Raw genomic sequence first — 26,290 nt, 5'->3', positions numbered from 1 at the left:
GGATGATATTGCCATAGTAAAGAAAAAATTCATAAACTCCTTGCAAATGTTGACCCTTTTTCTGACTCCACAGCTTCTGCAAAGCCAAAAGTTCTGCTCTTTGGACCTAAAATATATCTTGCCATTCATCCCTTCACTCCTACAGCTTACCCCTTTCACTCCTACTTTTCATTCACATGGCTAAAACAAGATTCATCTTTTCCCCCAACTTGCCCCCTTCCAACCTTCCCTGTTACTCTAGACCAGTGGTTCCCAAACTTTTTTGGCCTGCTGCCCCCTTTCCAGAAAAAATATTACTTAGCCCCCTGGAAATAAATTTTTTAAAAATTTTAATAGCAATTAATAGGAAAGCTAAATGCACCTGTGGCCATTACCGCCCTCCTGGATCGCTGCAGCACCCACCAGGGGGCGGTAGCGCCCACTTTGGGAATCACTGCTCTAAAGGGCACTCCCCTCCTCTCAGATACAGAGTCATGCAGCCTAGGCATCATCCTTGATTTCACACTCTTACTAATGCCCTGATCCTACATCCATCCAATTAGTTGCCAAATCCTGTTTCTATCTTTGACACCCCTGTGATATAGAGGTGCTTTTCTCCACTCGTGGCCACTGCCCTAGTTCAGCCACTCAGCCCCTCTGGTCTGAATTAGTTCAGTGGCTTTCTATCTGTGGTTCAGATCTCTCCCCAGTCCAATCCATCCTACAGTCAACCAACAAGGTGATTTTTCTGAAGTGTAGGTAGGACCTTGTCATTCTTTGCTCAGTGGGCTTCAGTGGCTTTCTGTCACTTCAAGGATTAAACAGGAACTCATTCCTGTGTTTACCATTTAAAATTTCTCATAACCTGGTCTCTTCCTACCTTTTCATTTTTTTTACTCCATACTCCTCAATACACCATTTATGACCCAGCTATGCTGGCTTACTTCTTGTTTCTCAAATACAACACTGCATCTCCTTTTTCCATATTTTTGAGCTGACTGCCCCCCCCCCCCCATGCCTGGAATATTTTGCCCTCTCCACTCTGTCCCTGGCTTCTTTCAAGACTCAGCTCAAATCCCACCTTCTGTAGGAGGTCTTTCCAGGTTCCTCCAGCTGCTAGTGCCTTCCCCTCTCAGATTACCTTCTGTCTACTCTGCATATATCTTGTACATGTGCTCTCTCCCATTTTCAAAGGTCCTTAAGGGAGGTTAGGATCTGTGTTTTGCTTTTCTTTATATCCACAATGCTTTGCACATTGACTTGACTAACTGGCTACCTCTTCTACCATTTTGCAGTAAAAGTGATATTGTTTTTAAATCCCAGGGTTGATTTTTAGCCCTGATCCCTATGTGGACTTAGCAAATGCTGACTAAGTGTGACAGTCTCCCCCTGGCTTAGGAAGGAAAGAGGCCAGGAAAAATCAAAGTTTCTCTTGATGGGTGACACCAGGGCTTTGAGAAGGGAGACAGGAGATTGTATGTCTCTGTAACTGGCTTAGGACAACGTGATTGATGAGCAGTGGAAAGCTCTTCTATGGAACATACCAGCCCTGGGGCAGCATAGTATCTCCTAACAGCTCAGAATTGCATTTCTCTGAAGACACATCAAGGTTCCCTTGGGATGTATCTGAGAGACTGTTTTTTTGCAGGCTCTAACTTTTCCAAGGGAAAACTGTTAGGAAGCCTCTGCATCCAGGAAGAAGGACACAGATGAAAATAGAAGGATTTTTGCAAGTTTTGCTAAGACACTCAGGCCTGGGTGCCTCATACCTTTGATTCCCAGCCTTTTGGGCTTTTTCTGCTTGCCTCACATAACACCCTTCCCCTTTGTCCCCCAGCAGTCAGCCTGAGAGACCTGCTCCTGTCAGAAGAAGGGCTGTTGGATCTTTTTGACAGAGAACAAGGTGGCCCAGAGCCCCTGGAGGGAGCCAGGTCCCCTTAGGCCAGGAGATGATGACACTTTAGAGAAAGCAAGCTAACATGCTATGTCTTTGTCTGGCTGTAAACATTGTGGAATCATCCAGCCCATGACCAAATAGAGTAGAAAGGACTCAATGGAGGGAGCCCTGCCCCGGGGTGACACCAGCGTCTAGTGATGGGGAAGGGAGCAGGCTCTGGCTGCCCGTGGCTGCTTGGCTGCCCTGTGCGCTCGCCACTGCCTCCTCTTGCCCCCTCTTCGAGGGCTGCCAGCCCGTGCATTTTTGTATCTTTTCTCATTGCGCAGCCCCCCTTGTCTTTAAAAGGCTAAACGCTCCGTACTAAATTTGGTCATGCAGCGGCTCCAAGATTCCCTGGAATGTCCTCAAGTTTCAAACAGCTCTGACAGGGAGGCAGACCCGCCTGCGGGCTCCCATGATTGGCTCCTCGGATAGGGGCTGCGCGGCTCTTGGCTCTTATTGGTCAACTCTCCTACCAGCGGGGTCTTCTCTTTATAACTATTATCCCCCGGGGCAGGAGGGAGGCTGCTTCGATTTAACACTTCAGCACCTGCATCAAGGGAGGGGAAAGCAGCCACACGTTTAGCCCGGCTGAGGATTTGTTCCCAAGTCCGTTCTTCCTCATCCAAACTTCTAAACTGAGCCTCTCCACCTGCTCACTCAGAAACCCGGGAGCCCCCCCCCACCCCGCTTCACACTCGCGCGCACCCCATTTCTGAGCTGCGCTCCCTCTGTCTTCTTCAAGATGTCTAAGGTTGCCAAGTACCGCAGGCAGGTGAGCGAAGACCCTGATATTGACAGCTTGCTGTCGACGCTGTCTCCCGAGGAGATGGAGGAGTTGGAGAAGGAACTGGATGTGGTGGATCCCGATGGGAGTATTCCTGTGGGGCTCCGGCAGAGGAACCAGACGGACAAGCAGTCCACAGGCTTGTACAACCGTGAAGCCATGCTCAACTTTTGTGAGAAGGAGACCAAGAAACTTATCCAGAGGGAGATGTCAATGGATGTAAGTGAAGGAACTGTGGGAGCAGCGGGGTAGCTGAACGTGCTTTGGGCCCCGTCACCTCTCCTAGCAGCACTAAAGGGATATAGGGCTTGGGAATAAAGCTGGTGAATTTCTCGGTGAGGGGAACCAAGACAACTAAAAATGAGTTAGCAAAAGAATTTTCTCTCTCATAACTTTAGCGTGGCTACTGGACTAGCACTCCCTGGTCAGCCTCTTAAGCTTAGTTCATTATTCCCAAGCATATGTTGTTATCTTCGGAGCGCCTGCATTTGCCCCACAATTTCAGTATACACTGGAGGTCTGTCTGGAGGATGGATTGGTGGCTGTATGGACACATTGGGTCCACTTTTGGAGATTCCTTTTTTTTTTTTTTTAAACTCTTTACCTTCTGTCTTAGAATTGATGCAAGTATTGGTTCCTAGATAGAAGAGTGGTAAGAGCTAGGCTATTGGGGTTAAGTGAACTGGCCTGAGTCCCACAGCTGGGAAGTAGCTGAGTCTAAATTGGAATGGAGATCCTCCTGACCCCAGGCCAACTACTCTATACACTGAGCCACCTAGCTTTCCCTCTTCCCTCTCCCCGCCCCCACCCCCCCAATCATCTCAGGTTTTTTTCTTTTTTCATTGTATTAGTTTTTAACTTGACTCTGCCTTGTTCCTTTAATCATTTAATTTGCCAAAAATTTTCCTCAACCTGTTGAGGATAGAGACAAGAGAACAAGGACTGGTGATGGCATCTTCTTGCCAACCCCAACCAAAGCTTGCAGGTAGACATTCTTGTGTGGTCACATTTCTCAAATACTGGAGGCTTTGGCTAACCTGGTGCTTGGGTCACATCTTGGCGTTCAAATCACTTCAGGAGGTTCATTTGGCAAGCACAAACACTAGAAGCAATGAAAGAAGGTGGGGCCAGTAGAGGACTCAGTTGGTTTTAACTTTAAACTTAGTTGGCTTCAAATTCACTCTCTTGGGAGGATGTTTCTCTATCCCCTTCTCTGGAAGAAAGAGCTCTTATGGAAAATTCTTTCTCTCTGTGGCTCCACCCAAACTTCCATTCCTTCCACATACTAGATGTGAGCCCTAGGCTTACAGGTGGCAACATTTTCCAATATTACTTTGCCCCATGTGGTATGTATAGGAGAATGGGAGAGATTATGGTAGATTAGTATCTCCAAAACATCTTTTTACAAAATCTGGGTTTTGCTTATGCAGAATCTATTCTTTGTTTTGGCTGGGAGCACAGGAATCTGTAACATTTCTGGGGCTCTAGTACATGAGATTTCTACATACTATAATACACATGTGGGTACCCAGAAAATGACCCCTGCTTTAAGGTACATTAGGAAAATGTGACTTGGGTTGGTATTTAGGTGGGAAAATTATTCTATATTTTTTGGACTAGTTCTCTCCATCATCCAGCATGAACCCAACTCTTAGTTTGGTCAAAGTTCTTGGAGAATATTCATTAGTTTTTGCTTTTTGCAAGAGTTCTAGGCTGTTATCTTTCTTGTCCAACCAGAGAAACTTGGGAAGAACTTGAAATACCCTTGTGTTTGCCTACAGAGCAAACAGGAGCTGAAACTATCAATGTCATCCAATACCTTTGCTAAACCATTGCATTCTAATCCAAAACAATCCAATGAACATTTATTAATTACCTATTATGTGCTTAATAAATTGTGCTAGGTGCTGCAGATAGAAAGAAAAACCAAAAACAGTAATTGCCCCTCAGTGAGTCATCTTCTTCTTCTTCTTCTTCTTCTTCTTCTTCTTCTTCTTCTTCTTCTTCTTCTTCTTCTTCGTCTTCTTCGTCTTCTTCGTCTTCTTCGTCTTCTTCATTTTCTCCCTTCTCTTCTGTCTTAGTATCAATTCTAAGGCAGATAGGCTATAAGGACTAGGCAATGGGAGTTAAGTGACTTGCCCAGGGTCATATAGCTAGGAAGTACCTGAGGTCATATTTGAGCTCTGGTCCTCAACTCCAGATCTTATGTTATAAGGAGCTTATATTCTACTGGGGAGATATAACCTGCAGACAGATAACTATATGTTTGTACTGGGCTGAACCCTGTTATATTTACATGAATTTCAACTCCTATGCTTTAGGAATTGATAACCTGAATATCCAGTTGTCTTGGGCCCAATATAGGAATTCTTATAGGAAGAATAACCTAATGATAGCCCAGATCTCTATGATAGAAGGCATTGGTGATTGTGAACCAGGAGAGGGCAATAGCAGCAAAGAGGGGATGCAGGAATGGGATCAGGGTGCCTTCATCTGGCTTTCCTAATCTCAACATTTGTGACTATGCCACGAAACCCCGAGATTATGGGAAGCCTAAAGTGCTCAAAGAGGTCTTATTCAGTAAAACAGTACTGCTGATTCTATGAGCCTATAGTTTGTCTTATCCCGACTCTACTTAGAGGAGAATTTCTGGAGCTTGATAAGCCAAAGGCAATTGCCAGGAAATGTGAAGATTGAAATGAAACAGACCTGAAGATATTATTGATGTTTTTCTAGGTCCCATTTTCCATTCTCCATCCTGACTTCAGACTCCCTACATTTGCATTTTTTACTCAATATATCTGTGTTGTTGTTGTTCAGTTGGCTTAGTTGGGTTCAACTCTTTGTGACCCCATTTGGGGTTTTTCTTGGTAAAGATACTGTGGTTTGCCATTTCTTTCTCCAGCTCATTTTACAGATGAGGAAAATGAGGCCAACAGTGTTAAATGACTTGTCCAGGGTCACATAGCTATTGTCTCAGACCAGATTTAAACTCAGGAAAATGGATCTTCCTATCTCCACACCTGATAGTCTATCCTCTGTGCCACCTAGCTGCCTCTAATATGGTTGTGCCCACCCATTTATGACTGTCACTTGATACTCATAGAAAAAATTTCCACAGGTGCTACTGAAGTTTTAGTTGAAAAGATTTGGCCTCGATGGCAATAGGTAGATGAAATACAGGACTCTAGGCCTTCTCAGAGTTCCCTTCATGCCATTCTTTCCTTTTGGAAATTTTGTCAACTCGACCTCCCTTTTGGCTCTTTTTTCTCCTATTTTCTTTTATTCTTTTATTTTTATTTATATTTATTTTTATTTATATCTTTTATTCTCCTATTTTCTGGCCCCACCAATGATCTATAGCATGCTGGGAGACATGCTTATATTATAGGAGTCTACTTTCTGGATTGTTTTTCTAGCAGAAAATATAAGTTGTGATGAGTCATCCATGGGTTCAACCAATGACATAACTTTGAGACTGGTAGTGTGTTCTGTGGCTGGGAGGATAGAACCCTTCCTTGGGCAAGTCTGTCTATATGAAGACTGATATTCCTAATATTGGTCTCATTGGCACCAGACTTGAATCCAGTCAACTGAATTCAACAGTGAAGATGTTTTGTTTGTATAATAAGAAAGACAGAGATACATAGCCCTGCTCCATCCACATAGCTGTTTTGGAGACTATACCTGCCTAGCTTCTCCAATGAAACCAATGGCCAAATTCACTATCAGGCAAACATGGCTTGGTGCAGAGAAGGCTGTTGGCCAGCATCTTCCCTATCATCTTGCTTATAGCCTAGGTTGGTGATAATCTGTCTCATCCTCCCCACCCTCCACTTATCATGCCACCCTCAAGAGTGCTTCACTACATGTAAGGGATTGCTACTTAGTCAGCAAATTGTTATTGCTCACCCCTTTCCTACTGAGGGCTAAAGGAAACATGCTTGGGACTTCTGAAGAGAAAGCTACATCTCCTTGGGGGTTTATCATCTAAAAAGGGAGAGAAATCAATACCTTTGAGAAGAGTTATGAGAAAGTTTGTTGACAAGGGAGAAAAATGATGGTCATGATAGCAGCATCAACGTTGCTGAGATGCAGGGAACAAGAAAATATGGGGTTCTCCTCTTCTGCTTGATACCCATAGAAGACACTCAGCAAATATTTGCTGATTGATTTGTGGTTGCCATGGCCAGGAAAGGCTATAGAGCTGTGTAGATGAACTTATGGTACATGTGCCAGAGGGCACTGTTCCCCTCCCACTCTCCACATGTGCCTGAGGACATTTCTCAAATGACCTAACCCTCTGCCCAGCAGCCCAATGGGAGTGCTTTCTCCCTCCCCTGTCTGGAGTAAGGGGGTGGCTCACATTCGGTTTGAGGATTGCAGTTTGGACACTGGGGCTCTAAAAGGTTCACCATCACTGCTGTAGAGGCACAAGAAGAACATAATAGGTACTTCCAAATTGAAAGAATCTTCTGTAGCTTTTTTTACTCATCTCCCTAAATTCCAGCATGAACTTTGCTTAATGGGAAAAAGGACTCAGAGAAGTAAATTACAATTTTGGCACCAGAGTAAGCAGCAAATAACATGCCTACAGAGAGAATTTGGAACTTAAAACTTTTTTTTTTAAGTTAAAAATAAGGAAACAGATAAAAAATAGAGATTTAGGGAAATATGCTCAACAACCAGATTTGTAATTCATGATGTGAACATAATGCAAGAAGAAGGACAAAGTGAACAGATAGCTCAGTGGACAGAGATCCAGGTCTAGAGGCTGGAGGCCGTGGGTTCAAATCTGACCTCAGACACTTCCTAGTTGTACGACCTTGGGCAAGTCACTTAACTCCCACAGCCTAGCCCTTATCACTCTTCTGCCTTGGAATTGATACTTGGTTATCTATTCTATGATCAAAGGTAAGGGTTTAAAAAAGAAGTAACCTGGAACATAGGCATTTTAAAATATCAATTGATTGCTAAGTAACCAAGATAATTTCCTTGAAAGGAGAAGATAGTGGTTTGCAGATTGGCATAATTAATAATATAAAGAATCTGGCACTTTCCTACTTTAGCCAATTTTTCTTTTTAAAAAAAAGTTTTATCAATGTCCTTTGCTTTTATCCTATCTATTTCTCCCTCCTCCCTACCCAACCCAGCATATCTTAAAAAACTTAAAAAAAAAAGTTCAGCAAAACCAACTAATGCATTGACTGTGTTTGACAGCTTATGCAGCATGTCACATCCCTAGTCACTCACCTCTAAGAGGAAAGCAAGACACGTTTTTATTTTCTTATTTCTTCTCTAGACCAGGCTGGGATGGCATAAAAACACAAAAGTTTAGTTTCTATTTAATTGATTGGTCTTGCTAAGTAGGTGCTGACTAAGTTGGTACCTAGGTGTTTTTATACTGCTAAATGAGCCCAGATGACAGATATTTTTGTTTTGGCCTCTCCCCCATCCTAGTAAAACTCTCTAGATTGATATTCTTTACCTGGATGAGTTGACTAGCTTTTTGTTTTTTTAAACCATTATCTCTGTCTTAGTATCAGTTTTAAGACAGAAGAGCAGCAAAGACTAGGCAATCAGGGGACTTGCTCAGGGTCACACAGCTAGAAAGTATCTGAGATCATATTTGAACTCAGGGCCTCCCAACTCCAGCCCTGGCACTCTAGCTACTGTGTTAGCTACTCACTATAGTATAAGTAAGAACTATGGGGGATGGAGGAGGGTAGTAAGGCGGCTTAGTAGACAGAGATCCAGGTCTAGAGGTTGGAGGCTCTGGGTTCAAATGTGACCTCAGACACTTCCTAGTTGTATGACCCTGGGCAAGTCACTTAACCCCCATTGCCAAGCCCTTACTGCTCTTCTGCCTTAAAACCATTATATAGCATTGATTCTAAGATGGAAGGAAAGGGTTTTTTTTTTTTTAAAGGACTATGCCCATATTCCCTTGGACTCATAGCCTCCTCTCCAAAACATCCCCCTCCCTCCACCATATTCTACCCCCCATTTTTTCTTTTTTATACAAAGAAATAGGAATGACAGACTGGGAACAGAAAGCCCACCCCACCTCGAAACCCTGCAAAGCCCTATCAATACTTGGTAGATCACCAGGACTTTGTTCCTCAGTCTGTAGCTAAGGATCAGCCTGAGAACCCCTCCCTCAAACTGACCCTCAAAGATAGAGACACCTCACCCTGCTCAGGAACATCCAATAAAGCTAACCCAAGTAGCCCACCTTCCCCAGAGACAACCAATAGAGCTAATCCAAGTTGCCTTCTTTCCTATACCCCCTTCCTTCCCAAAACCTATAAGATCCTGTATCTCCTTCCACTCAGGGGGGTCTCCTTAGCCACCTCTCCTGGCATCAGACTTCTCCCCCTTGCCAATTCTCTCCCACCCCACCCCAACCCTATGGCACCCTTTCGCGAATCCTCCTGGCATTGGGTCCCCTTGCTGCTCCAAATAAACCTTGCCGTATTGCCATACTCTGGTCTCATTTGTCTCGGGGCAAAACTTCATCAGTCGGACTGACAAATAGTGCCCAAACCCAGGAGATTCTCTCTCTTTACTCTGGTTTCTTTGTCTCTTGTTTCGAACCCCCATCAGACAAGACTGACACTCAGGACCAAATGTGAGGCAACATAAAACTTGGGATGCCAACAGAAAAGAGTCCTGGGATTTGTCCCTTAACATATCTGACATTTATACGGCACTTTGTATATCCTGGAGCAGCTAGGTGGCTCATTGGGCTACCAGTTCTGGAGTCAGGAAGAGCAGGACCTGACCTTGGACACTTATGTAGCTGGACAACTCCCTTAACTGTTTGCCTCAGTTTCTTCATATGTAAAATGAGTTGGAGAAGGAAATAGTCTCATTTTAATCTTGCAACAAACTAATGAATATGATGGTGGGGATTTTCCCCCCCCCCCCCAGATATGGGTACTATAGGAATGGTTATCCCTATTTTACAAATGATAACATTCTGATTCAGAGATAGTAAGTGGTTTGCCAACAGGCAGCCAGCGAGTAAGAGTTAGATGGGGGATTTGAACCAAGATTTTTTTTTGATTCCAGGTGCAGGACTGTAGCTATTCTACCATGCTGCCTTTGTTGATATTATAGCTAGGTTCTTGGGGTTGCTGGCCAACATAAGATGAGATGGACAGGAGACTGTCTGAGATATATTTGTGATGTAGGTGACAGCTACCTTTTTATTTACCATGCCTACCAAAGTGTCTGCCGAGTAGGCACTTACTATAATAATAGGCAGAGCTGGAGTCCCACTTCCTCCTTTTACAGATGAGGAAACAGAAGCACAGAGAGGTTTAAATGATTTGTCTTGGGCTATGCAGCTAGTAATTGTCTGAGGCAGGATTTGAACTCACTTCTTCTTGGCTACAAATCGATGCTCCATTCTATGCTACCTAGCTGCCTTACAATCTGTCTCCATTGAATTGAATTTATTAAATTGATAACAGTGTGAAGCCTCTTAGGAGAGTTTTCAAGGACTGGCAAAACTGGGCAGCTGTTTTATCTCTGCCTTCCAAGAGCAATGGACCACCCCATACCCCATCAGGGAAATGTCTGTCCTGGTGGCCTGATCCTGGTCTTGGACTAGACTTTTCAGTTCCTCTCTTTTGATCCAAGATCAAGTCTCTTGGCCTTTTGCAAGATGGCTCCGTGATGCCAGTGTCCTTGGGTCAGGTTGCAGGAACCAGATCCCACCTAGGTGATTTGTGCCTTCTCTTTCCTTCCCTGGGCAGTGAAGAAAATCCTGCCACTCCCTTCCTCTGCCTTGGCATTACCAAGGGACTGGGATTAGCACCTGCCTTTAGCCAGGAGCAGGGACAGCAAAGCTGGATGGAGGGCAGAGGCAGCTGGGGAGCCTTCTGTAGGATCTCTTTTGAGATAGACAAAATTTCCAGTTGCCACCATCCCCCAGCAAGCTCATTGGCCACCCACGTGATAGTATGGAGATTCTGCCTATACAATTAGCATAGAATTCATTACCTTCAGAATCAGGTCTAACACTTTGAGAACACTAAGATGTGCCAAGTGTTAAAATATGTTGTTTCATCTGATCATAGTCCCCATAGGGCAGCTCTTCCTAAATTCCGGCCTCAGTGGCTCTACCTATTATTTTCAAGGGGGGCATTGGAGGAATGAGGGAAAGCCAGGAGCCTGTGGCACTCACCCTCAAAACGCCCTTTGAGGAGAGCTGGGCTGGGCCAGGATAGCACTGGACAGCACGACTCATTGCTTAAGGAGATTAGCCCCGAATGTTACACACTCAAAATAGCCTGGGGGCCAGGGTAGAGAGGGCAGGGGAGGTGAGGGTGCCTGCTGCCCCAGTGAAGAGAAAACAGCAATCTGGGGTGTGTGGGGAATTCTAAATGATCACCTCGAGTTGGAAATTTGTGCTCACTTTTAAAAATCAGCTTTAAGTTGCAGAGACTTCAGAACTCGTGGCTATCTTTGGCACCTAGGAATTCTGATGCAGTATTGTAACCCTGACTTGCTCTGGGACCTGGGGGTAGTGTTGCTTCAACTCTGAGAAGAGGGAGAAGAAACAATCAAACAACCTATTTCTCTCATCCCAAATCCTAATCATCTTTCTCCTTCTGCCAGCTGCTAGAACTTTGGGAAAGTGAGGAGTGTGGAAAGGGTATTCTGGGATGGTTTGACTGGAATCAGAACTGCAAAGGATTTTGGGACTCTAAGACTCTGGCAGGGAAAAGAAAGCATTGAAAGGTCTCTCCACTCACATGATGGTAGCCCTAGCCCAGTGATGGTGAACCTTTTAAAAACAGAGTGCTGGCCCTCCCACTAAGTGCTGTTCTCCCCCTCCCCACCACTATGTGCTGTGCCCCACCCCCCACTTCCCACAGGGGAGGGAGGAAGCACTCCTATTGGGCTGCTGGGCAGAGGGGGGCCATGTGAGAAATGTCCTTGGTCCAGGTGAAGATGGGGAGGGGAACAACCTGAGTGCTCCACTCCCCTCCAGCTCTGCCACCTGTGAGCCTCCCACCTTACCTTCTGTGCATTCCCATTGGGTTGCTGGGCAGAGGGGCAGATGATGTGAAAAAATGTCATCAGTCACAATGGAAAGGGAGAAGGGAGCAGCTCTGCCTGAGTCCCTCTGCCTTTCTAGTAATGAACTTGGTGGGGAAGGGTGGCCAAGTGTCCACAGAGCACTCTGCATGCCATCTTGGGCACCCATGCCATAGGTTTGCCATCACTGCCCTAGTCCATCCTGTTCCTATTCCTTGCCTGGACTATTGAAATAACTTCCTAATGGGTCTTCTGCTTTCCTCTCCAATCCATCCTTCATGTAATTACCAAAATAACCTTTTTAGACACAGATTTAGCTATGTCAATGTATGAGCCAAAAATCTTTAAGAGTTCCATATTGGCTTTATAGAAGGAGCAGCTAGGTGGCTCAGTGGATAGAATGCTGGGGCTGGAATTAGGAAGTTGTTGCTGTTCAGTCATTTAGTCAAGTCAGACTCTGTGATCCCATGGACCATCGCTATCCGTGGGGTTTCTTCATAAGGATACTGGAGTGGTTTGTTATTTCTTTCTCTAGTGGATTTAGTTGATCCTTTGATCAGACAATCAGAGGTTAAATGACTTGCCCAGAGTCACACAGTTAGGGAATCTCTGAGATCAGATTTGAACTCTGGTCAAGAACTTGTGTGACCCTGGGCAAGTCATTTAACCCTGTTTGCCTCAGTTTCATCATCTTTAAAATGAGTCAGAGAAGGAAATGGCAAACCACATCAGTGTCTTTGCCAAGAAAACGCCAAATAGGGCCATGGGCAGTCAGACACGACTGAACAATGATGGAAAAAATGCTTTTAGAATAAAATACAAACTCCTCAGCCTTGCTTTTGAGGTTATCTTCAGTCAGGTTCTAACCCCCCATTCAAAACGTGTTTGGTATTAGTCTTCCCTATACTCTATGTGCCAGACAAACTGGCCTCTTCACTGTTCACCAGAGTTGACATTCCATCTCCCTTCTCCTTCTATAAGTGGTCATCCATGCCTGGAATGTACCCTCTTTTTGCCTCTGTCCCTTTGGACTCCCTAACTTCTAGGGATGTTTAGATTGAAAAACAGAAGACTCAGTAATAATGCTACTGGTTTTTTTTTTAATTTTTTTTTATACCCTTACCTTCCATCTTAGAATCAGTACTGTGTATTGGTTCCAAGGCAGAAAAGTGGTAAGGGCCAGACAATGGGGATTAAGTGATTTGCCCAGGATCACACAGCTAGAGAGTGTCTGGGGTCAGATCTGAACCCAGGACCTCCTGTCTCTAGGCCTGGCTCTGAATCTACTGAGCTACCCAGCTGCCCCCTGGGTTTGAATATTTGAAGAGGAACCAAGGTTTTTTTTGCTTGGCACAAGAAGGTAGAATCAGGAACAATGGGTTATAAAGAGATCAACTTAAGTTTGACATTAGGAAATCTTCCTCACAATGAGAGCTGGATGGTTTGCCATACCAGGGAGTGGGTTCCTCCTTGTTATAGATCTTCAGATAGAGGATGTCCACTTGTTCTGGGCTATGCAGCTAGTAATTGTCTGAGGCAGGATTTGAACTCCTTTTCCCATATTGGTTGGACTTCATGGCTACCTGGGTCTCTTCCAACTTGGAAATTCTGAGATCCTGCGTTCCCTTCCAAGTCCCCTAAGATCCCCTTTCTGGATCCTCCCAGGTGTTGGAAATCTCTTCCTCCTCAAAGTTAACTTAGTCTGTGTGCCATAGCACACAGCAATAGAGTGTACACTCCTTAAGGACTCGGACTCTGCTTTTCGACTTTGTATGCTTGCGTCCATAGCAAAATGTCTTGCTTAAAGCAGGCCCTTAATAAATATTTGTTGATCTGAGTAGCTACGGACTTCTTCACATTTCTTTTCTTTTCCTTTGCCCCTCAGCCTCTCAGATTCTCATCGAATAGTGTTATAGAGAAATAAAAGGACACCTGTCAAATGGCTGTCACTTATGCCTCGTATGCTTAGAGGTCTTTGGTACTGAATGAGAGAAACACAAAATAAATGGCAACCATTTGGTCTCCACCATGAGAGCTTGTTCACTAGCTAGGGAGAGAAGATTCATTTCTGGCACAAATTATAAAATCTGTGATTTTGTCCACATGAGATCTCTTTCCATCCATGTTGGTCACAGACCCTCCATACTCAAGTAGAGGATGTTTGTGAAAACTTGCCCAGAGAGCTTTCCTCCCTTGGTCTCCAAAACATTTGCCGATGGAGCCTCTCTGAACTAGTTAACTAGGCTGGCCTTTGGAAGACAAGCATTCGTGTGTCTCCACGTCTATACTTCCAGCTTTTCCAGTTTTGGAGAGGAATTATGTGAAGGACTCCACAAGACCACCCAAACTATGTCAACTCATGGCTTTGTACTCAGTGACTCCAAAGTGCTCCTCACGCAATGTCCTGATTTCCCCCTATCTCCTCCAGTTATTAGCATTCTCTTCCTCTGAAATAATATTGGATATATTTTTGTACTTTGTATTTAGTTGTCTACATGTTCCTGTTCTTTCCCTTGCCCCAGCAGAAGGTAAGCTCTTGGAGGGGGCAGTGACTGTGTCATTTTTCATCTCTATATGCCCAACACCTAGCACGCTGCCCTGCACATAGTAGGTGCTTAATAAATATGTGTTTGAATTGAATCCTTAGAATTGGTTTTTTTGTTTTTCTGGTGTAGCCTTCAAGAATTTGAGTCACATCATGCTACCATCAGCTGTCAGAAAGGCAGGTCCTTTAGAGAAGGAAAAAACAAATACCTACCTACTTGTTAAGGCTTTAAGAATATTGGTTATGGGGACAGCTAGGTGGCTCAGTGGATAAAAAGCCAGGCCTGGAATCAGGAGGATCTGGGTTCAAAAGTGACTTCAGACACCTCTGGTCATTTGACTCTGGGCAAGTCACTTAACCACAATTGCTTAGTCCTTACCCCTCTTCTGCTTTGGAACTGATAGTATGGATTCTAAGATGTAAGGTAAGGGTTAAAAAAAAAAGAATAACAGTTATGGTTGCCAAAGAGGAACATAATGAATTAATGAGTCAGTGCAGACCAGCTCATCCAGATCAGGCCCTTTGTTTGTTTCTTGTACTTTATGGGTAGAGCCCCAAGAAGTGTTCTGGCTCAGTATGTTCCCTCCTTTTTAGTCCTGGTTCATTCTCATCATTCTTCTTTCTGAGAGGATTTTGGCTCAAAATAAGTTTCTTTTTAAAAAACTGTTATTGAAGTCACTTGTTTTTACATCACCTTCATTTCCAAATATATCTCTCCCTTCTTGCCTCCCCAGAGAACAATCTCTTATACCAAAGAATAAAAAAGAGGAAAAAAAGAGGGGGTTCAACAAAATCAACCAACCCAACAAATGGGTCTGGCAGTGGATTTGATATTCCACACCCATCATCTCCCACCTCTTCAACAAAAGGAGAGAGGGAGATACATTCTCTGAGGTCAAGCCTGATTATCATTCCATAATGGTCATTTCTAGTGTTGCTGTTCTTTTCATTAATATTGCTATGTCATTGTGTATATTGTTTCCTACTTCTAATTTTTCTCTGTATTTGTTCTCTGAACTCTTCATAGTCATCCCTCCTTCCTTTTTCTTCCTTCCCTTCTCTCCCTCCCTCCTTCCTTTCTTCCTTCCTTTTCCTTCCTTCTTTTCCTTCCTTGCTTCCTTTTATCCTTCTCCTTCCTTTTCCTTCCTTCCTTTTCTTCCTTCTCTCCCTTCCTTTCTTCTCTCCCTTCTTCCCTCCTTTCTTCCTTTTGCTTCCTTGCTTCTTCCCTCCCTCCCTCCCTCCCTCCTTCTTTCCTTCCTTTCTTTGAATCCAGGTCCTCCCAACTCCAGGCCTGGCAGCCTATCTGCTGTACTACCTAACTGCCCTATATTAATTATTTTTATAGTAAAGTAATATTCAATGTGTATTTGTGTATGACAGTTTGTTTCACTGTTCCTCAATCATCTGTTTTCTACTTTATTTCCAGTTCTTTGCTATTAAAAAAAAAGGTGTTGCTCTCAATATTCAGATGTACATGCAGCCTTTCTTTCTCTCTCTAATTTTCTTGGAATAGAAAGTGAGTAGTGGGAGTTTTGAATCAATGGGCAGGGACATCAACATCAGTTCTTCAAGTTTAACCCAAGTTAGACCTCTTTCCAGAGCCTTTTCCTGATTCCTCTAATTATAGTGCCCCCTATTCCTTTTTCATATCTTCTACTTTTTATCTGTAGGAGTTTATTTCTCCAGGAGGATATAAGGTTCTAGAGGGGGCAGATCCTCTCTTGCTCAGTGCCTGGGCATAGTTGTCCATCCTTTGTTTTGAAGAAGACCAGTGACATCACAGGGTAATGCCTTGACTTGCCACATGAATTGGATTGAAGTGAGATAGAGTTGCACAAAGTCCTCCATCTCACTTTCTCTTCCAGAGTCACTGAAGTCCAGTGGCAAGACAAGTCAGGTCAGCCAGTGTTTATTAAATACTTTTGGATTCTTTGACCAATATATCAAGATCTTGAAAAAGTTATTGATAAAACTAAAGATCACAGGTAGGAAAGACCCTAACTAGTGATGTACTGATTTAATGATTGGCTTTCCTAAAGGAAAAAAATGCTTGACACACTTTTAAGTTTAATCTGCATTATTACCATTTTCTTCATCACTTTCTTTTTGCTAGTATTCTGTTTAGTTTTTGCATCTATATTCATTAGGGAGATTGGTCTGTAGTTTTCTTTCTCTGTTTTTGGTCTGCCTGGCTTTGGGATCAGTACCATATTTGTGTCATAAAAGGAGTTTGGTAGAACCCCTTCTTTGCTTATTGTGTCAAATAGTTTGTATAGTATTGGGATTAGTTGTTCTTTGAAGGTTTGATAGAATTCACTTGTGAATCCATCTGGTCCTGGGGATTTTTTCTTAGGGAGTTCTTTGATGGTTTGTTCAATTTCTTTTTCTGATATTGGATTATTTAAGTATTCTATTTCTTCTGCTGTTAATCTAGGCAATTTATATTTTTGTAACTATTCATCCATATCACCTAGATTGCTATATTTATTGCCATATAATTGGGCAAAATAGTTTTTAATGATTGACTTGATTTCCTCTCTTCATCACTTTCTTAAGTCTAGTCCAGTGGTTCCCAAACTTTTTTGGCCTATTGCCCCCTTTCCAGAAAAAATATTACTTAGCACCCCCTGTCACATACTATCACTGCCCCCTTACAGTTATTCACCACCCACAAATGCACCTGTGGCCATCACCACTTCTCTAGATCTTTGCAGCACCCACCAGGGGGCGGTGGCACCCACTTTGGGAATCACTGGTCTAGACAATCAAAAAATAAGAAGTCAAGCCCTGATTTATAGTATTTGCTGATTACTGAGGTATAACTGCTCATGATGAAAATTTAACAGTTGGGGGGGGGACAATTAAGTAGTTCAGTGGATACAGAGTCAGGCCTGGAGATGGAAGGTCCTGTGTTCAAATCAGACCTCAGATACCTCCTGGGAAAGTCACTTAACCACAATTGTCTAGCCTTTGCAGCTCTTTTGCCTTGGAACTGGTACTTGGTAGCAATTCAAAGATGGAAAGTAAGGTTTAAAAAGAAAAAAATAGAAAGAACATTTAACAATTAGGTCTCCTGAACTGGTAACAGTGAGCTAGCTCCTATATCCTTACCCCTAACTGAGATTTTTATTCTAGATTTCTAAGTTGTAGTTTTGTTTAGGAATGTTAACTTTTTTCCCCCCTAAACCCTTACCTTCCATCTTAGAATCAATCCTGTGTATTGGTTTCAAGACAAAAGAATGGTAAGGGCTAGGCTATGGGGGTTAAGTGACTTACCCAGGGTCACACAGCTAGGAAGTATCTGAGGTCAGATTTAAACCCAGGACCTCCTGTCTCTAGGCCTGGCTCTCAATCCACTGAACCACCCAGCTGGCCCTTAACTTTTTATTCATTAGAAAGCACTATTACATCTATCAAAAACAGGTTTCACTAAGTTATCCATGCCACAGACAAGAATATTTCTGGTGTGGTCATAGATACCTTGTTGTTCCTCAACTTCTCCTATAAAGCTAGCTTAAAATCTTGAGGGACTATTTTCATTGATGGCTTCCCCAGATCCCCAACTGCTGAGGCACACACCTATCACACATATCTTTTTCATATGGGTACTGTGCAAATTACTTGGGAATAAGTGCTAGTTTTCATAAGATTTTATTTTGATCATGCGTGTGCACCTCTTCTGACACTAGGCTAACTCAAAAATCTGATCTTGATGGGATGAAAGCAGACTGAGCTTGTTTCCCCACGTTTAGGTCATTTTTAGAGGCAACTAGTTGGTATCATGAATAGAGTTCTAAGCCTGGAGTTAGGAAGGCTTGAGTTTAAATATGATCTCGGGTATTTACTAGCTGTGAGACCCTGGGCAAGTCATGTCACTTGGTGATCTCATCAGCTCCCATGAATTTAATTTCTATCTTTATGTGGATTCTCAAATCTCTTTCCTGTCCCAGTTTCTCTGTTAATTGGGAGATCTCCAATCTCTCATCTTCACTGTCTTACAGACATCTCACATTGGATATCCAATTTATTTTTTCTAAGTTGTCTACCTTAAACCTGATATGTCCAAAACAGGACTCACTCTCTTTTCTTCTAAAGCCTCCCTTGCTCCTCTCTTCCTCTTGGTCACTTAGGCTCACTTCATCCTCATCGCTCCATATCCAAGCTGTTGTCATGGCCTGTCGATTTCACCTTGGTAGCATTTCTTAATTAAGCCCACTTTTCAATACCATCCCTACTCAATAAACCCCAATGGCTCCCTATTGCCTCTAGGAACAAATACAAAGTACTCTCTTTGGCGTTCATTCAAAGCTCTTTACAACCCTCCTCTGTCCTATGTTTCCAGTCTTCTTACATCTCACACTCTGATACCTACTAACAATCTCTGACCTTCAGTCTATTTCACAAAGAAAACACTTCATCTCTTGGCTCAGGTCATTTTCTCAGGCAGTCCCCCATGCACTTAAGGTTTAAATGATAAACAAAAGACTAGAATAGGTCTGAAACTAGAAAACCAACCTTCATTCCTTCCTTCCTCTCTCTTTCTTCCTTCCTTCCTTCCTTCCTTCCTTTCTTTCTTTCTTTCTTTCTTTCTTTCTTTCTTTCTTTCTTTCTTCCTTCCTTCCTTCCTTCCTTCCTTCCTTCCTTCCTTCCTTTCGTTCTAACCCTAAGCTTCACTTGCATGCTACAAAAAGCCAGTGGAGTCTCCCAGGATAAAAGTATGTCTCTTCTTTTGATTGCTTTCTCCTAGTGGTCCTGGATAACCATTTGATTTGGAGTCTGGAGGATTTAGGTTCAAATGTGACTTTAGACATTGTCTAGTTGTATGACCTTGGGCAAGTCACTTAACCCTGTTTGTCAAAAGAAAGAAAGAGAAAAAGAGAAGGAAGGAAGGAAGGAAGGAAAGAAAGAAAGAAAGAAAGAAAGAAAGAAAGAAAGAAAGAAAGAAAGAAAGAAAGAAAGAAAGAAAGAAAGAAAGAAAGAAAGAAAGAAAGAAAGAAAGAAAGAAAGAAAGAAAGAAAGAAAGAAAGAAAGAAAGAAAGAAAGAAAGAAAGAAAGAAAGAAAGAAAGAAAGAAAGAAAGAAAGAAAGAAAGAAAGAAAGAAAGAAAGAAAGAAAGAAAGAAAGAAAGAAAGAAGTAGGTAGGAAGGGAGGGAGGGAAGGAAGGAGGGAAGGATAAAGGAAGGAAGCAAGGAAGGAAGGAAGAGAAAGAAAGGGAGAGGGAGATGGAGATGGAGAAAAAGAAAAAGAAAAGACAGAAAGAAAAAGGAAGGGAGGAAGGAGGGAGGGACAGAGAGAAGAAAAGAGAGAAAGAAAGAAGGGAGGAAGGAAGGAAAGCATTTATTAAGTGCCTACAATGTGCCAGGCATTTTGCCAAACACTGAAGTTAGAAATACAAGCAAGAAAGATCAGAACTAGAAGAAAGATTAAGGCAGACCAGTCTTCAAGAAATGGAGGCTCCATGAGGAACTCACCCATAGGAGAAGGGAGCCAGCCTAGTGGAAGGATATTCCAGGGTAATAAGACACAGTGGGTGATTGGATGCTCCAGAGTGAGGAGGTTCCAGGAGAAGTTTCAGGATGAAATAGCAGTTGAGGATCAGAGCTATGACAGGAATGGCCAGTTTGGATCTGTCCACAAAATGGAGGCCCCAGGAGAAACTCACCAATAGGACAAGGTGGCTGGCTAGTAGGGAAAACATTTTCATTTTTTCTTGTACATTATTATTACCCATCATTCAGTATTTTTGACTATGAAATTATGCCTATTATTTCCCTGCTTCTTAGAAAAAAAATTTTTAAACCCTTACCTTCTATTCTAGTAACAACTCTAAGACAGAAGAACATGGTCTAGACAAATAGGGTTAAGTGACTTACCCAGGGTCACATTGCTAGGAAATGTCTGAGGCCAGATTTAAATCCAGGTTCTCTGATCTCCAGGCCTGGCACTCTATCTACTGTATCATCTAGCTGCTCCTTCTTAGAAAGATTTTAAAGGAGATGATTTAAGGAAGAAGATGCCACATATTTGTTTATTACGCTGCCACTTGATTTCTTTTCGTCTTTGCCTAATTTCTCTAAGGTTCTGGACACACAAGTTGGCTAATTTGTTCAGTTGGTAACAACTTACAGCAAAAAGAGACAAATAGCACATTCTCCTTTTCAAACTCTTTCTGCAGCATAATTTGGTAGAAGGAAAGTCTGAGCTGGAGTTTAACTTTGAATGTCTCTAGGGTCTACTGCAGAAAGGACAGCTGGGGTTACTAGGAAAGCTGTTTATAAACATCTCGGAATAGAAAGGCCTTTTACCAACCCTCCCTCTACAGACTGCTTTGGATCCTAACGTCATTAACTCTTTTTTCTTTTTTTTTTAAACCCTTACCTTCCATCTTGGAATCACTACTGTGTTGCTCCAAGGCAGAAGAGTGGTAAGGGCTAGGCAATGGGCGTTGAGTGACTTGCCCAGGGTCACACAGCTGGGAAGTGTCTGAGGCTAGATTTGAACCCAGGTCCTCCCGTCTCTAGGTCTGACTCTCAATCCACTGAGATACCCAGCTGCTCCCCCCATCATTAACTCTCGCACCCCAATGTAAGCCCACCAGTTGGGGCACCCCAATCCAGCTAGTGGGTCAGATGCTTTGGATTCTAAGCCCCCAATGAACTTCCTGAAGAGGAGGATGTTTAAGGATGAGGCATTTGCAATTGGTGACATTTTGCGTGATATTGTTTGAAGCAGGAATAGTCCAAGCAAAGGAGGCTGTCTAAGCATCCCCTTAAGGGCTTCCCTGAATGGGATCACCAGTTCCCTTTACGTCCCCTCAGAGGCTTGTCCAGGATACTCAGGGTTTCCCGTTACTCATAGACCTCCTGGTGCTCAGGACTGACTTGGGAGCCAGAGACCTGGAATTGAACCCCAGCTCCATCTCTTACAACCTGACTGATGGTGGACAAGGGAGCTTAACTTGTCCAAACTTCTCAGATGGGGAGTGTAATCCTGTTTCCACCTACTTCCACAAAGAAATGCGATGTGAATGTAAACTATCAATATTAATGCTCACACACTGTCTAGCTGTGTGACCCTGGGTAAGTCACTTAACCCCCATTGCCTAGCCCTTACCACTCTTCTGCCTTGGAACCAATACTTGATTCCAAGAAGGAAGGTAAAAGTTTAAACAAATAAACCAAAACTAGTGTTTAGTTAGCCCTCTGAGGCTTGTAAAGTACTTTCCTCCCAGTAGCCTTTTGAGATAGACAGTACAATTATTACTATTAACCCCATTTGACAGATGAAGAAAATGAGGAATGGAGAAATAAAGTGAAAAAAGTGATTTGCCCAAATTCATAAAGCTGGTAGAACTTGAACTCAAGTTTCCTGACTCCAGGGCTGGTGACCACACCACTCCCATGCACTGCCTCCCTCTCTCAAAGACAGATAAGACATATTTCCTTCCCTTCTGATGATGGGAGGCAGCTAAGTGTCACCTGAATAACACATAGACCAGAAGTTTTAAAATTTTCTGGTCTTATGCTCCCTTTACTCTCCTAAAAAATTATTGAGGAACCCTTTATACTCTTCAAAAATTATTGAAGGGGGATCTAGGAAACACAGTGGATAGAGGGCTAGGCCTGGAGTCTGGAGGACCTAGATTCAAAATTGACCTCAGACACTTCCCAACTGTGTGACCCTGGGCAAGTCACTTAACTGCCATTGCCTAATCCTTTCTGCATTTCTTAGAACTGATACTAAGACGGAAAGTAAGGGTTAACAAAAATGACTGGGAAACCATCAAAGAGTGTACATTTATTTGGGTTATAACTATCCATATATACTTAATCTAGAAATTAAAATGGTCAATTAAAATATTTATTAATTCCTTCATAAACAATAATTCTAATACATATTGATACAAATAACACATTTTTATGAAAAAAAACCCAAAAAATAAAACAACAACCCTATATTTTCCAAACCAAAAAATTTAATAAGAATGGTTGCTTTCTTTAACATTTTTAGCAAATCTCTTTACTATTTTACTTAATAGACTAGAAAGGAGTTCTCCTATTTGCTTCTGCATTTGATCTTTTAAGATGTGGTTGTGGTTGAAATATATGAGGAAAATCCAGACTCTCCAAGCTATGTAATTAGAAAAGGGAGGAGTATCTTAATAGGTGGGCAGCTAGGTGGCACAGTGGGTAAGAGTACTGGACTTGGAATCAGGAAGACTCATTTTTGTTAAGTTTGAATCTGGTCTCAGATACTGACAGTGTGACCCTGGGCAAATCACTTAACCCTATTTGCCTCAATTTCCTCATCTGTAAAATGCCTGAAGAAAGAAATGGCAAGCCACTCCAGCATCTTTGCCAAGAAACTAAAAAATGGGGTCTGATACAACAGAAACAACTAAACCACAAAATCTTAACAGATAAATAACATTAGTATGATTATGAAATTAATTTTGACCTCCTGTCATCATTGTTTCATAAGGGGCAAGTCAGGGGCACAATGTGTAAAGTGCTGCATTCGTTATCAGGAAGACCTGAGTTCAACTCTGCCTCACATTTTCTAGTTGTGTGATGCTGGGAAAAGCACTTGTGAATCTCTCTTTAGCCTCTTGGTTCCTTTTCAGCTTCAGTTCCCTCATCTGAAAAATGGGGATAATGATATTGCCCACCTTACAGGTCTCTTGTGAGGATCAAAGGAGATAACATATATACAGTACTTGACATACCTTAAAGTTCTATATAAATGTTAGATATTATTACAATAACTAATTTGTCAGCCCAGGAACTGTCCTTTGGACATATTCTGGGTCCTATCCTACTAAAGCATTTTGGGCATTTAATTCAGGGCCCAGATCTCTCTTCTGAAGTATCTCACAGGAATCTTGTCCCAGGACTGATAGCTTAGAATAAATAGCCCTGCCATTTACAAGTACCACCTCTTAACTTTTTTTTACTTCTTTAAATATTTATTTATTTTATGTTGGAGGGGATGTGGGAAAATTGGAACACTAACGCATTGTTGGTGGAGTTGTGAATTGATCCAACTTTTCTGGAAGGCAACTTGGAGCTATGTTCAAAGGGCTTTAAAAGAATGCATACCCTTTGATCTAGCCATACCACTATTAGGTTTATACCCCAAAGAGATAATAGGGGAAAAGACTTGTACAAAAATATTTGTAGCTATGCTCTTTGTGGTGGCAAAAAATTGGAAAATGAGGGTATGCCCTTCAATTGGGGAATGGCTGAACAAATTGTGGTATCTGCTGGTGATGGAATACTATTGTGCTGAAAGGAATGATGAATTAGAGGAATTCCATGTGAACTGGAAAGACCTCCAGGAACTGATGCAGAACAAAAGGAGCCTCAGAGCCAGAAGAACATTGTACACAGAGACTAATGCAATGTAGCATAATTGAATTTAATGGATTTCTCTACTAGCAGCAATGCAATGATCCAGGACAATTCTGAGGGACTTATGAGAAAAAAACAGTATTCACATCCAGAGAAAGAATCGTGGAAGTAGAAACACAGAAGAAAAACAACTGCTTGATCACATGGTTCAATGGGGATACGATTGGGGATGTAGACTCTAAACAATCGCTTTTGTGCAAATATTAATAATATGGAAATAGGTCTTGATCAGTGATACATGTAAAACTCAGTGGAATTGCTTGGCGGCTCTAGGAGGGGGGAGGGAGGAGGAGGAGGAGGGACAGAAAATGAATCAGTAACCATGGAAAAATATTTTTAAATTAAATAAATAAAATGTTTTCAACTTTATTTAATTAATTAAATTTGAATATTTTTCCATGTTTCCATGATTCATGTTCTTCCCTTCTCCTCCTCCCTCCCCCCTCCCAGAGCCAACAAGCAATTCCACTGGGTTGTACAAATGTTATCACTTGATACTCATTTCCTAATTATTCATTTTTGCTATAGAGCGATCTTTTAAAGCCTAAACCCCAAATCATATACCCATATATACAAGTGATAAGTGATAAGTCATGCTTTTCTTCTGGGTTTCTACTCCCACAGTTCTTTCTCTCAATATGGATAGCATTCCTTCTCATAAGTCCTTCAGGAGTGTCCTGGATTGTTGCGTTGCTACTGCTAGTAACGTCCATTACATTGGATAATTCCTCTTAACTCTTAAAAACAAACAAACAAACAAACCCCTTAACTTTTAAAAATCTTTACTAATTATATTTTCCAAAGCAGAAGAGAGGGAGGGACTAGGCAATGGATGTTAAGTGATTTGCCCAGGGTCACATAGCTAGGAAGTACCTGAGGCCACATTTGAACTCAGGACCTCCTGTCTCTCCTTTCATTTAGGTGTCCCCTTAACTCTTGATTAAATCTATATCAGAGGGGGCAGCTGGGTAGCTCAGTGGAGTGAGAGTCAGGCCTGGAGACAGGAGGTCCTAGGTTCAAACCTGGCCTCAGCCACTTCCCAGCTGTGTGACCCTGGGCAAGTCACTTGACTCCCATTGCCCACCCTTACCAATCTTCCACCTATGAGACAATACACCGAAGTACAAGGGTTTAAAAAAAAAATCTATATCAGAGGCATTTGTGGCCCAGTGGTTGAGAGTAGTGGGCCTGGAATGAAAAAGACTTGAGTTCAAATCCAGTGTCAGACTTTTCCTACCTGTGTAACCCTGGGCAATTCACCTAACCTCTGATTGTCTGACAACAGGATCTACTGGAGAAGGAAATGGCAAACCATTCCTGTATCCTTGTCAAGAAAACCCCTGGATAGTCATGGTCCATGGGGTCATAAAGAATGAGACACATTGAATGAGTCAACAACAACAATAATTAGGTACCAAGTTGAGTGTTTATTCGCACTCTTCGTAGATTAGACAAATGATTTGGTGACTATATAACATAAAGGAAAGTGGGGGGGAAGACTTGGCAACAATTCAGTTCATCTACTTTCTGCAGCAGGCTACAATAAGGTATTCGGGTCATTCTATTCTGGGTAAAAGCCAGTCTACATCATTAGACCCATAATTTAATTATAGAGATCCAGCTCTATATTTTGGGGGGACCTGAGTGGCGTTTAGTGGCGTTGGATTGAAAAGACCAGAAACAGAAAACTGAGAACAGCCAGACTAATGGTTAGCCCATAGCTGCTCCAACTTCATGGAGTTTTGAGTTTATTATATACTGGTTTCAAACAACCCAAAGAAAGAATCACAAGGGGTTACAAATCACATAAAAGAAAATCCTTGGAGACTTCAGAGTAAAGATAGAACAGAAACCAAGGCTGAATTCCAACCACCAATTAGTAAGAAGTTAATTCTGGGAGCAGAAATATATTTCATAGAGATTTTTTACCAATTGAGTCCTGTCCTCTTAATTTACAGGATTGCACCTGGTCAGATAAAGTCTTGTCTAGCTTTGTCTGTCTCTGGCCTGATTATCTCTAAGTAATATATTTTTTTTGGAGTTCAGGTTTTTTAATTATCAAGGAGAAAATGGTTAACTCAGTAGCTGCTGGTCTGCTAAGGACTCAAAGCTTTCCAATAAGAATATTGAGAAAAGGTGGGGATCTAAAAATGAGTCAAAAGAGGAGTCTCAGATTTTTACCTTAGATAACCCATTCTGTCTGCATCCTGACATGCAGTGCAGAAAAAATCATACACACAGTTTTACTTGCCAATGATTTTGTAATGGGATCCAGATAAAATATCTATCACAGACTCTGTTTCTCTAAATGACTTCCAATAGCCTCCTGGAGGGGTCAAGTTGTTTTTGGATTAACCAACCTGCTAGTACCAGAGCTTTTCAGGGCTCAGGTGACCAGGACCAAACACAAAGACTGCCTCAGCCTGGATTGGTCATGTAGGGAATCCAGATAACAGGCCCTATCCTGACCCTATTTCTCCAATCGGCCTTCCACACTTAATATTCCCCATCAATGGTCAGTCAACAAGCATTTATTAAGTGCTCACTGTATGCTAGTAAGCGCTGAGAGCACAGAGAAAGACA

General features: G+C 42.4%; 1 protein-coding gene across 1 annotated transcript in view; it reads left to right on the top strand.

The window, feature by feature from the left end:
- The first annotated feature begins 2,445 nt into the window (after positions 1–2,445).
- The window catches only part of LMOD1 (leiomodin 1), a 74,224-nt gene continuing 50,379 nt past the window's right edge, over positions 2,446–26,290 (top strand). The window contains exon 1 of the mRNA XM_044676715.1: positions 2,446–2,921. Coding sequence (XP_044532650.1) covers positions 2,661–2,921 — 261 coding nt within the window. The 5' untranslated portion in view covers positions 2,446–2,660. The remainder of the gene's footprint in view (positions 2,922–26,290) is intronic.

The sequence above is a fragment of the Gracilinanus agilis genome, chromosome 4, assembly GCF_016433145.1.
Source record: "Gracilinanus agilis isolate LMUSP501 chromosome 4, AgileGrace, whole genome shotgun sequence".
In the NCBI taxonomy this organism is placed as follows: Eukaryota; Metazoa; Chordata; class Mammalia; order Didelphimorphia; family Didelphidae; genus Gracilinanus; species Gracilinanus agilis.
Note: the sequence above shows the minus strand (reverse complement) of the source record. Positions and strands in the feature narration are given on the sequence as shown.